This window comes from Vigna unguiculata, chromosome 3, assembly GCF_004118075.2.
Source record: "Vigna unguiculata cultivar IT97K-499-35 chromosome 3, ASM411807v1, whole genome shotgun sequence".
Lineage (NCBI taxonomy): Eukaryota > Viridiplantae > Streptophyta > Magnoliopsida > Fabales > Fabaceae > Vigna > Vigna unguiculata.
Genome location: NC_040281.1, coordinates 56565882 through 56578667, shown reverse-complemented (window position 1 = coordinate 56578667; position 12786 = coordinate 56565882). Strand labels below are relative to the sequence as shown.

Genomic DNA, 12786 nt, shown 5'->3' with positions numbered 1-12786 from the left:
AATCACTGAGACGGCTAATTTTTAAGTATTGCATATAAGTTATTGAATAAGTATTTCCCAAATTAGCATTAGAAATAATTGAGAAAACTCGTTTCTTGTGTACAACTGTCCCTTTTATTGAGCCACTTGCTTTTTTAATTATTAATGATCAGCAAAACTTCTACTTGTGTGTTAATTTACTTTACTTAATTCAACCTATCTGATTTGATTATATCTTTATTTTTTAGAAACTGTAATTTAATTTAATTATTTATCATTTCTCAGTTATCATAAATAAAACAACTGTAGAATGCTGTCTGATTAATCTCTGAAAAACTAATTAAACTTTGTTGTGCAATAAAATAAAAATTTACTATCTTCCTTTTTTGCTTAGACTTTACTTTCTTGTTTAAGCTGTGTGAAATCAGTATAGAAAGCAATCATTCCTTCCATGTTAGTGGTAATTAACAAAAAAGATTACAATGATAGCTATTTCTAAAAGTATACAGCAGCAGTGCTTTGATGTAAAATGAAGAAAATAATGGTAGGTTCGTTTTATAATTTAAAGAAAATCTCTTGTTGTTTTTCAAGTGAACTTTTTTCCAAATTGAGAAATTTATAACGGGAGAAGAAATTAACGCGATTTTTGTTGCTAGTGGGGTCAGGATGAGGAAGAAAGTACACAGAGGGTGAAACGGTGGACAGAGAAAGTTTCTCTGTTTTCAACTTGCATGGAATGGAACAAAGATAAAAAAAAAATGGTATCAATTATTTGTATTTTGCAGTGGGCAAATCGAATATTGCATTTATATTTTGTTTTCTTTGATCATTTTGGTTGTATACAACACCATGAATTTTCTACGCTATAAATGGTTGCGCGCAACGAAAAGATATGGATATGAATCATGATGGTTACGCTTGAACCATCTTCATGTGACATATTGTTTCATTTTTATTTATGTTAAAGTGATTCAGAAAGTTCTAAGCTTTGAAATGTTCATTTGGTGCATCGTTCAATAATGTCAATATCTGGTAATGACTGGGACTTGGGATGAACTAATCGAGGAAGGCTCGATTTGGTGGTCATGTCACGGAATTATTATTTTTTCTTTCATTCATTCATTCAGACATTGCTTTCATGGCCACAACCACAACTTGTGTTCTCTTAGATTGGTTTGGATTGGATAACGTTTTTGTGTCAAACAATTATTTTGAAGGTTTTGATTACAGTTTAAATCATTTTGTGTTTTTGTTTTCTTCTTACTCCATCATGCAACACTCTTTATTCTATTCCCCTTTAGTTTTCTAACCATTTTTTTTTTCTCAATACTTAAGGTAAACGCTTGCATCACTCGTATCAAATTCTTTGCTCCAACAAAAAAAATGATTTGATTGAGTTATAAGTTATAACCACATCAGTATGTTTTTGTTTATTGTGATTACAGTGATTAAAAATAAAGAAATGTTACATTCTTCACATGTTTCTAACAACAAATGGATCCGTTTCATACAAATTCAAGAACAGATTCATGCTGGTTCTGTGAAAGTAAAATGGTTAGCTGGCACAAGAAAAAAGAGACCATTAGGTGATGCATGAACGAAACACCAAGATCTGAAATTGGTGCTGCGCCCACCTACTATTTGTTGTTTTGCAAGATAAAAGTTAATTTACTAGAAGGGTTAGTTTTTTTTTTTAATATTATTAATCTGAGTCGTTTTTTAAGAAATTATGGAGCTGGATTAAGTTACCAATATCATTGAAACTTTTTTCATATTGAAGTCGTTAATATTAAATATGACTTCAGTATTTTTAAGATTAAAATCTCTAATAATATTGACGACTTAATTCATATCCGTAATTTTAAAAAAGTTTAATTCAGAATGGTACTATCAAAAAGAAATTAACTCCTTATAAATTAATCCAAGATGAATGTATAGAGTTGATATTCACCTAATGTGATGAAAATTGAAAGCCAAAAAGTGTTCCAATTTTATGAAGTGGAAAGTGTCTCTCTCAAATTTACATGTCCCATTGAAGTACTACAATCATCTCTACTCCATTATCACTAGCTGGTGGTCCAAAACATTGATTTGTTGAGCTACTACTATACCTTCTCATATGCACCTATGGTTGATGGCTATAATTGGTTGATTGGGTCCATCTTTGCCAATATTGTTTATAATTTAAAAGTATTTCAGACACTTTGGATTAGGATGAATGGGAGCATATACACACACAATTATTCTTTGTTGTTTTGTTTTCCCTTGTATTAGAGGGAAAGGTATCATTGTTTGGTGAAATATTAGTTCAGTCCAAGTTTACCTAAAAGATACAATTACAATTCAAAAACAAAATGTATTACTTTCAGTTGTCATCCACTGCGCCACCTTAATCTTCATAAATTATAATTAACAATGGGTCTTAGGATGACAACTTTAAAAAAGAGTTTTCTATTAATAAAAATAGTATTTTGGTTTTGATATGAGTTTTTTAGAATTGGATTTTTTATAGAATGAATTTCTTATGTATAAAATTAATGTACATTTGAATCGTAGTTGTGGATCTGAATCCATTGTTAGGTGACATTTTTCGAAATCACAAATACATTAAAATCACAAATACATTAAAGAGTGAAAAAAGTAATGTGATTGTTTCCCTTTTTTCTAGGGTTAGCTTTTCAAACCTTTGACCCAAAAGGTGGAACCTTTACGGAACCAGCACCCGTTAACTAGATTAATTACAATTTTATATACATTAATATTTTTATGTTCCAAAACAAAGTAATCGGTTTTTTCTCAATAGTATAAGGTCGTAGGTTTTAATTTCAGTGTGATTATTGTATAAAAAATTAAAATAAAAACTTCATGGAATTTTTTTGGGCCAGTATTGTTGTCACGGCCCTGTACTATTGAGTTAACCATAGGGGATTTCTTCATGCACTTCCAAAGCTTTTTTTAATACTCCAAATGTAAGAATTTATAACTATAATAATCTTACATACTTTGAATTGTGGATATCGACATCTACAATAATTTTGAAACGGATGTCATTTCTGTATTACGGATGTTAATATCCGCAACCTTTTTTTTTTTAATTTTCATTTTGAATTTTTTTTTTGGTTTTGATTCTTAATCCACTTGATGCAGTAACCACACTATAATATGTATAAACATTAATATAGTAGTTGGTTAATTTATTTTAAATTATATAAAACTAATTTAATTTTAAAAAAGTTAAAAATTATTTTTATGAAAAATTGTATTGTGGATGTCGACATCCGTAACTCATAAGTCTAAATCGAATGTCGACCTTCGTAAATAGAACTGTCAAAATGGGTTGGAACCTACGAGCCAACCTGGTTCACCACGGGTTTGGACCGGGTTGGGTTGAATTTTCTTTACAAATTTCAATATGAGTTGATTTTTGACCCGGCTCATCTAGAGCCTGGAACCCGGATGAGCCGGGTTGGCTCACCAACCCGCAGATAAAAGGGTCATACAAGTGTTTTTTATTTTTTTTATTAAGTTGGGCTTTACATTTGGATCACGTTAGGTTGTTTTTTTATCCAACACATAAATAATTTGTACTTTTTTTATTTTGGTTTGTATTTGGATTGTTTTAAAATTTATTTATATTTTAATTAGAATTACAATTTAGTTTTGTAAACTCGTGAGCCAACCCGTTTAACCCGCCAATAACACACATATCTAGAAACTTATTTTGTTTTATTTTTGTGAATAAATAGAACAATTTCAATAATTTTTCCAAGTAAAATAAAATAATTAAAATTAAGAAAATAAATAAGATTTAATTGAGCAGCATAAAAATTAATTTAAAATGTGACTTTTCATACTTGAGTAAGTATGATCTTAAAATAATATAAGAAGCACAACCTTTGTTTGGTTTGATTTTTTTTATCACTTTAAGTGAGTTGAGTTTGTGGCTTAAATGAAAGTTTCCGAAAAAAAAGAACATATATTGTGGGGATTCAATAGAATTCCTATAAAAAAAGATGAAATTAGGAAGAGGTTTTACATAATTTTTAATAGACAAAATAGATTTGAATTTCTCAAAGTTACAGGTGGATTAAATATTCATCTCGAATTGATTCTCACTTATTTGGATTAGTTTACTACTTTTTACTTCATTAATTGAATTTGATTGACATGGGAAAGGGATTCAAAATATAAGATATTAGAGAAAACACCTAATTAAAAGCAATGCTTAAAAACAAATTAAATTTTAATTAGATATATTTAAAACTATTATTTTTGTAATGGTGGTTATAGGTTATGATTTGCAATCGAAATGACAATCAATCAACTTGTTATCATTTATTTAAAGAATTGAAATTTGAATAATTAATCAAATAATTATATGATTGAAATATATTAAAATAAATTTATTTTTATGTATTTATATAAGTGATAGTTGTTTAAAATTTGTGAGACCCCTTTTTCTTTTACACTCCTATTCTGTAAAAAGGGTTGGGCCTGACCTTTTCGAGGGCCCAAGTTCAGCCCACTTTGGCACTCCAAGACCCCTTTCAGTCACTCACTTCTCTATTCTACCTCATTTCACATAAACAGTTCCCTCCTGTGCTGAAGCAAAAAGCTCTGCTAGGGCTTGAACGAACTCCCCGATTTCAAAAGTTGAACCCTCCTTCTACCACATAAGGTATCCCTCCTCTTGGTTCCTTTCGTTTTCAGCTCCTAAGCTCTAGTCTCACATCAATCTCTATAAGTCTAAGTTATTTTTGTACTCTTACGTCTCTTATTTCAGTTTCCTAAGCTGTTGTTGAGCTGTGGTGAGCTTTTGTTAGGGCTATCTTTTGTTAGAGCTATCGTTTCCTTTAGCCCTCTTGAAGTTAGGTTCTTTTTCGCGTTTTTGAAATATGTGGTTTGTTTTCGTTTCTGTTTCATGCTTAAATGATTGGAAAACGTTAGTTTTGGTATATTTCCGAGTTAGGGGTTCAAATATTCATGAAACTGTGATGTTTGACGTCATTTCTTGTATTCTGATGCGTCGCACAGTCGCTGGGCGAGTTCCTTGGCTCGCTGGGCGACTGTGTATTTTTCTGATATGTGCAATTTTAATAAAATTGACTTTCCTGAGATTTTTTGTTCTTTGATGAGTCATTATACAAATAATAGATATTGATGTACATGTATTCTAATCCCATTTATATCATTTAATTTATATAATTTATATAAATTTATAGAAATAATTTATATAAATTTATAGAATAAGTATACACAGTAACAAATATATGTACTAGTCATGCTAGTTCCTTATTTAGGAATTGAAAGAAAAAGGGCCCTTTTAACTCAGTGGTAGAGTAACGCCATGGTAAGGCGTAAGTCATCGGTTCAAATCCGATAAGGGGCTTTTTACTAACCGTTGGATTGAGCTCAAATTTTGACATTTGGTTCGTAACATGCTATTTTATGGTTTGAACGGTTGGATTGTCGATTAGATGTGTAGAGCTCGAGAAATGTGTCACGCATTATTACAGTAATTTTGGTTTTGTGATAATAAATTTACTTAGGAATTTTGGTGTAAGAATTATGGTTGTGTGTTATGCTTGATTGTATGGAATTGTAGGCACTTAAATGTTGGCACTCATTTATTTAAGATGAATATTATTTTGTGATATATGTATGTCATGGTATGCATTTATAAAGTATGAGATTAAATGAAATCTTGTTATGTTGAATATGAAATGGAAAACATGACTTGTTTGATTGGTGTTGGTTTGGCATGAGACTTATGATTAAGATGGCATGTGGAAATTGTTAGTAAAAGAGTTTCAAGGGAAACTCTTAGTGATGGTGGTTAGTGTATACCTTGATATAGGAGATGTCTATATAAAGGAAGGTATCATGAACTCTAAAAAGTCATGTTCACATAGAGTAGAATAATTTATGTGGTGAGAGTGGCAGAAGGTCCTAGTCTTGGGACATATTGGGCCCAAGACATTAGAGGATTAACCCTGTGTGTGGTTGGGTGATAACCCCTTGCGTCTAGACTCTGCAGAGTTTAGAAACCAGCACAGGTGCATACTTCCTTTAGAATTCTATATCAAGAGTATGATCTGGATATTGAGTTAGAGAGTCCTTCAATGGTTTGCTTTCACATGTTTTGGGTGCTTACTGCTTTGCTTGTCTATAACCTGTTTTATAATATGCTTGCTCAATAACATGTTAAATATTTTATCTCTAGGTTACCCTTTTGCTTGTGTTTTTCTTATGTGGTGTTTCTTTTTGCGATGATCACCAAATCCTTGGTGTGAGCAGACGTAGAGATTCTTGAAGATCATTCGGATGATAGTGATGTTGTTGTCTTGTTTTGGGCATGGTAATTGGTGCTTTTTTGAGCAACTTTTGTCATACCGTTTTATTTATTTATTTATTTATTTTATTTTATTTGCAACTCTGTGCTCTGTAAGCACTCTCAAGATAAACTTATGGCCAATGTTTTGTTCCTTAGTACTCTTCCTCTAATAATATTATGGATAACTTTAGAAAATTATTCTTGTATGATTTCTGTTGCTATAACCTGCAACATTTTATTTATTAGAATTATTTTACTTGGGACGTTACAAAATTAAATTCAATCCTGACATTACATCTCATGATTTATTACATCTTATTCTTTCAATATGTAGGTCAATTATTTTTTGACTATAAAGATCTAAGATGCTTAAATTTTATGTCAATTGTTCAATAACCATTTGATATGTATGTCATATATGTATTCCTTATATTCTTATATTTCTATCTTTATATGTATTTCCTATCTTCTGTCTTTTACCTTTAATTTTTTTTATGTCTTTATCTTTTATTATTCATTTTTATTTTGTTTAAAACAAAAATATTTAATTTTACAAAATAAAATAATAAACAAGCCTCATAAAGTACGAATATTACATTAATAACATATAATTTATTAACTACACTAAAAAATTGCATTTTAGTATTTGTTAAGACAAGAATCATGGGTACGAATATTACATTAAGAACATAGAATTTATTTACTATACTAAAAAAAGTGTATTCTTGTATTTGTTAAGACAAGAATAATGGGTAAGCAATGATTTTTCTTATACTACGAACCCATTTTTTCAAACCGATGAGCACATTGATTGGACTAACAAAAAGACATGTTGGAATGACTCCAAAGATGATTATGAAATGACCTTATATGGTTCATAATTATAGCATAAGGATGACAAAGATCTTCAAACACCAACTTTAATCATATACAATAATACAATTCATATACACGATAGTTTTGAAAACCCGTATTCCAAGTCAAAATAACTATTTTATCAAAATTTTGAGTAAGATAAACACAAAAAATTACATATTCAAACTCGTTAAACGCACTCAAACAACATAATGATACTTCAAAATAATTCCTAATGAAGGTTTAATGCCTAACTTCTTTGTTCTATTTTATTAAAAAAATTAGGAGAAATTATTAAGCATTCATAGGTATTATGTTTATAAAATTTGAAGATAAATACCTAAATAGTCTCCACAGTATCTTATGCCAGTATTAAAATTTATATTTTATAATAATTGTAAAAATTGTATTTATTTTTGTAGTAGTAAGAGTATGAACAACACTTACACATGCAGAGGGAGACACGCCTAGGAAGATAAAATCAAATTATTAAGAAAAAAGTTATGTAATATTTTTAACGATCAATGGAAAATGTTAATTTTAATGATTATGTTTTAAGAAAATGGATAATGAAGAGAGGTAACAGTTGAAATATCTTAAAAACGTTTTAAACCATGATATTCAATTACGTTTTAAACGTTTTAACCGGTTTTCTGCAATCTATTTTTAAAACAGTTAGATTAGTACCCTACGTTAAACGTTTCCTCTGTCAATCGCACGTAACATTCTCAGTGACTGCTCTGTTTCCTTCTGTAGTAATCTCCCAACAACAGCTTGCACGGGAAGAGAAAGACGTCTATTAAAATTTCTAAATATATAACCATTAAGGAAGTGGCAGTATATTACAAACAGATTCAAAGAGAGACTTGTGGCATAACATGAATTTGAGAATGCTTCATCAATGATTTAGTCAGTGAGAGATAGAACTTTATTTATGGAAACACACTAATATTAGTGAATACTTTATATATTTTTTTATTTGCTTTTTCTGGCATACTACCTGCTATAAGATTGATGGATCCATTGCACACAGTCATAACGTCTCCACAAACCTGGCTAACAAATCTGCAGCTTAACATTCACTATATAATTATCGATTAAGCAGTTACTTTTTCAATTGCACATAACTTAGTTGAATACCCGGACATAATTTTCGGGGTTGAAGGTTTAAGATTTGGATTAGAAATTTAGTCATTTCCTAAGAGCAATGATGCAGGAAATGTGTATGGCGGATCATTCCTTGAAAAAATCCTTTCAGCGCCAGCATGAGTCACATAAAGGATCGCATGCGAGGCCTGGTTATAGACTGTGCCCCATCTACGTATATGGTTGTTCCAGTCATGTAGCGTGATCCATCACTGATTAGATAGATAACCGTAGACGCCAGATCATTCTTAGCATCAAGCCATCTCTCAAGCGGTGCAGCCTCCTTCACCAATTTCTCTGCTCTTTCCCTTCCCACGGATAATGGAAATTCATCTTGCAGGTGCAGGCCTCGGGCAATGGCATTAACTCTGATCTGGTACTTCCCTATCTCCAAAGCCGAAGCCTGAAGAGAAACAAGTAGTATTAGATAGGAATAACATCAAAGTATACCAACCAACCTGTCTAACTTTTCCAAATTTGACATGGAACTACTAGATTGTGTGGTAGCCTACTTAGTTGATTATTCAGCAGTAGTAAATATCAGAAGTTCAGTGCAGAAGAATAGGAACTTCTACTACTTTGGTGTACTACACTAGTATGGGCTTTAACTTTAACCAAAGTGCAACAATGAAAGTTCATGGTCAATCAAGAACACATAAGATGAATTTTATGATCACAGCCTTATCATCCAATTCAATTACCAAATCAGATCCTTTATATCCATGAATTTTCTACAGAAGTTTAGAATAGAAGCGGTCTTCCATGTAGAAAGATTACAAGAATAAATAACATTTGATGTATGAGATAGATAAAATAAAGGCAAGAGAATTACAAAATCGATGGGGTTAACTATTAAGGTAGATGAAACAGAAAGGGGATCAGAAGTTTTAAGAATGGTCATGATGAGAACATAAGGAAGTGGATTGATTATCTCAAGCTTCAAGGTTAGAATCCATGGTTTGGTTATAGGGTGTTTATTGGTTCATTGTTATTGAATCTTGGAAGGTTTCTTGAGGTGTTCTTTGTGGGTCTGTGTAAAGGTTCATGCAGAAGCTTAGAGTAGAAGATGATTTCAAGAACTCCTAAGGGTGGGAGTTTAAGGTAGGATTAGTGAGGGTTTTTGTCGATAGCCAAATTCAAGTTGGTGGCTAGTGCTTTTGGGTGGCCAAAGTATGGCTGTATTATGCACGGACTCGAAGAAAAATAAAGACAAAGAAAAGGAGAGACTTAGAAGCTGATAAAAAAAAGGAGAGAATTATAAGAAAACGAATGAAAAGATTAAGGAAGAAAAGATTGCCTTCCGAAAGTTAACCAAGATTCAAAAAGAGGATAGGAAGTACAAGAATCTTGCACCACTCCAGCTCAAGAGATAAACAAGTATGATGATTCCTATTGAGACCTAACTATCAAGATAAGAATCTTAAGGGGAGAAACTCTCTACTTTTCACAAGTTCTCAAGCTTAAGTGCAAATGTTCTCAAATTACTTTTTATTTCTAGTCAAAGTAAAAGTGTTTCCAAAGTGACCTAAGACACTCTTTATATACGAGACATGTGGGAAGGGAAGGACGTCAAACACTTCCCTTCCAATACATGTAACCAAACACAAGACTTTTAACTAAAAATTATCATCTAACATCTTTCCTAGCTAACCTTATAGCTGAACAAAGAGTTTATTACACGTAAGTTCTATCTATTTTCTTCAGAGTTCTTTCACCATATAGAGCTCTTCCTTTACCTCCTTCTATTTATCTTCATCCATAGTTTGAAGTGGTCCCTCCATATCCGTCATCACATTATATTCCTATATTTTTACCCTTCTGTAGGGTGAGATAGTGAAGAAGGGATTCCAATTGAATCATCCTTCTGAAAATTCTTATTTTTTGAACAACCAACAAAGGCAAAAAGAATGATTGGGGTGTAATTAGTTTCAAATTGCATAGAGAACCACGTTCTCTGAACAAAGTGTCAATAAAATTTTGTAAGAAACATCGTTACTCTAGGACACATCGTATCTCTAAGTCATGAAAATCTCACTTTCTACAGGAGAAGAATACGAAAAGCCAAAATAAATCTACCTTCTCGTGCAAAGTAAAATGCACCTCAAAAGTTAAGCTATATAAGTTTATTTTAACTTACGAAAAGAAAGTTTAAATTTTTGTTCTCGTATAAATAATTATGGAAATACTTATGCAAATAAAACCTAGATATAAAATACACGAAATTTGATACATCGATTTTAAAATAAAAAATTAGACAATATGAATCACAATTACGACTTTATATGTAAAAGCAAAAACTAAAACTAAAAAAATAAAGTTATAATCAGTCTTACCCTCACTAATTGCTGCACTCCTGCCAAGACAGAGGCATATGCAGCAGCTCCAGGATACAACCCCCTTTCAGCGCCAAGTATGGAGGTTAAAAAGACGACGGAGCCCCCGGCGTTGAAATCCCGCATCCTTCTGCCAACAGCTTTTAACAAGAACCATGCAGCCATAAAATTTATCTTCACTATTTTCTTAAACTCACTCTCAGCTAACTCAATATGCTCTTGCATTTTCCCTGTCAAGAATTATCGGAAGCCCAATTCAATTAAGTTCAAAGGTTCACGTTCGTTCCTCAAGCAACAATACCAATACCTCATTCATGTCATAATAATTTACCTTCGTAACTGTAACAGTTGACGAAAGCATCCAATTTCCCCAAAATCTGGCATGCCTGATCAACAGAGTGTTGGAAAAGCGATTCGTTTTGGTCTTCCATGTTCAATTCAACGACCTGCACAGTGCCTCGGTCGGATAGGGAGAGGGAATCCATGATTTTGTGCGCGATGCTCCGCAGACAACTCTCATCTCCCAGTAAAACCAACCTGAAGGAATCGATCATGCATTAACAAATAAGAACTTAATAAAGGAAGAAATAGAAAACAACCCAGTTGTGAATCCTTTCATACCTTTTACTGCATTTAACAAAATTTTGTTGTTGAGATCCTGCAACAGATAAAAGTTATAGATGTAAGTTTGTGACAAGACTAGAACCTTTATTGCTGGTAGAGAGGATAATCTCATCATTAAATGATCAGAGAATTATTATTTTAACAAACAAATAGATCTTTTTTAAGAAGACAACCTAGACATGCATTCCAGATAGATTCGAGCATCATTCCGAAGAGGGAAAAAAAATCATCGTACAGAAAATGTTGTTTATAAATTAAAAGGAAGAAGACGCAAAAGCCATCTTATTATTCTGAAGAAAAAAAGAAGCTTTTAGCAGATTCAGAAACCATAAGAACAAAATAATGGAACTAACCAGATTAAGCAGAGAAGCATGCCCCCAACTACATTTTCCATAGTCACATTTCTGAGGAGGCCACCAATCCAGAGTTGCACAGACAAAATCATCATCAATCCTTCCAATAGCAGTTTTCCCATGAACTAAAACAATCCCTTTGTCAACTGCACCTACTCTTGCACACAAAGCACCCACTGAGATGAAGCTCAAGCTTGCCAAGTACACCCATAGACACAGACCCAGAAGCCTTATCTGAAAACCCATTTCCAGATTCAGTGACCTTGCCATGGATCTCAAGAGATAATGCATCATTGAAAACCCAGTAACTTACTTTAGTAAGCTACAGAAATTTCTCAGGTAGAAAATGTATCCTCAAGAAATATCTCAGGTACCTAAAATCAGAAGGAATCTTGGGCCAAAGAGAAAGCCTTCGTTTTTCTTCTGGAAAAACTCGAAGTGATAGGCGATAGGACCAGTCAAGAACCTGCTTGTCTGAAACCACTCTAAGTTATGGTTCTTTGAAACACATGCAAGTAGCAGTGAAGATGAGGTTTTTGGAAGGTTTTGTAGATCCATACCTGGAAGCATCCAGCTGAAGTTAGAGCAGATCTGAGCTTCTGTGGCTCACGTTCTGATGAGAGGAGACTTACATCAATGATGGGTATTGGAATGAGTGCCGAAGAATCTTTATCACCTTTGTGTATAAAGTTAAGAGTTTTGGGGTATTTCACACACAATCTAATGTCAAAGAAGTAATCTATGATTTCCTGCTTATGTGGGGTATGGCTTATTCAAGATGGTTTTGATAGTTTTCATAGTGAAGGTATAGAGAGAAAAGAAGACCTTAAGGAAACTCAAAGGTCCATAGCTCTTCAACAATCCGGCTTCTGACCCATCAACAATGAAAGGAACTTCAAGTGAGCTTGTAAATTCCTTCTTACCAGACCATTCCAGGGCATGAACCCATCTTGAATTACCTACTCATTGCCAAGAAAAGGTCCATCAATTCATTAATTGCAAGGTGTCCATCATTCATTGCAAAGTCCATCAAATCTTCATTGACAAGAGTAAATACGTACCAAGCCAGTTGCAGATTAGATCATACACTGACAGCAACATGTCACACAGTCGCTAAAATCTTGTTCCCATACAATGTCAATATAAAAAAATTCCCATGGAT

The 12786-nt window shown here is 32.5% G+C and overlaps 1 protein-coding gene and 1 non-coding gene across 2 annotated transcripts; one reads left to right on the top strand and one right to left on the bottom strand.

Moving 5' to 3' along the window:
- Positions 1-5296: 5296 nt before the first annotated feature.
- TRNAT-GGU lies at positions 5297-5368 on the top strand. Its single transcript has one exon. It is a non-coding gene; the product is annotated as a tRNA-Thr (tRNA).
- Positions 5369-7963: 2595 nt separating this feature from the next.
- LOC114178700 (levodione reductase-like) lies at positions 7964-11910 on the bottom strand. The gene is made up of 5 exons (XM_028064753.1): positions 11625-11910; positions 11269-11305; positions 10979-11184; positions 10648-10877; positions 7964-8717 (listed from the first exon to the last, which is right to left on the bottom strand). Exons 3-5 carry the CDS (start codon positions 11130-11132, stop codon positions 8439-8441), a joined length of 663 nt encoding a protein of 220 aa, XP_027920554.1. The 5' UTR covers positions 11133-11184; positions 11269-11305; positions 11625-11910; the 3' UTR covers positions 7964-8438.
- Between the last annotated feature and the right edge of the window lie 876 nt (positions 11911-12786).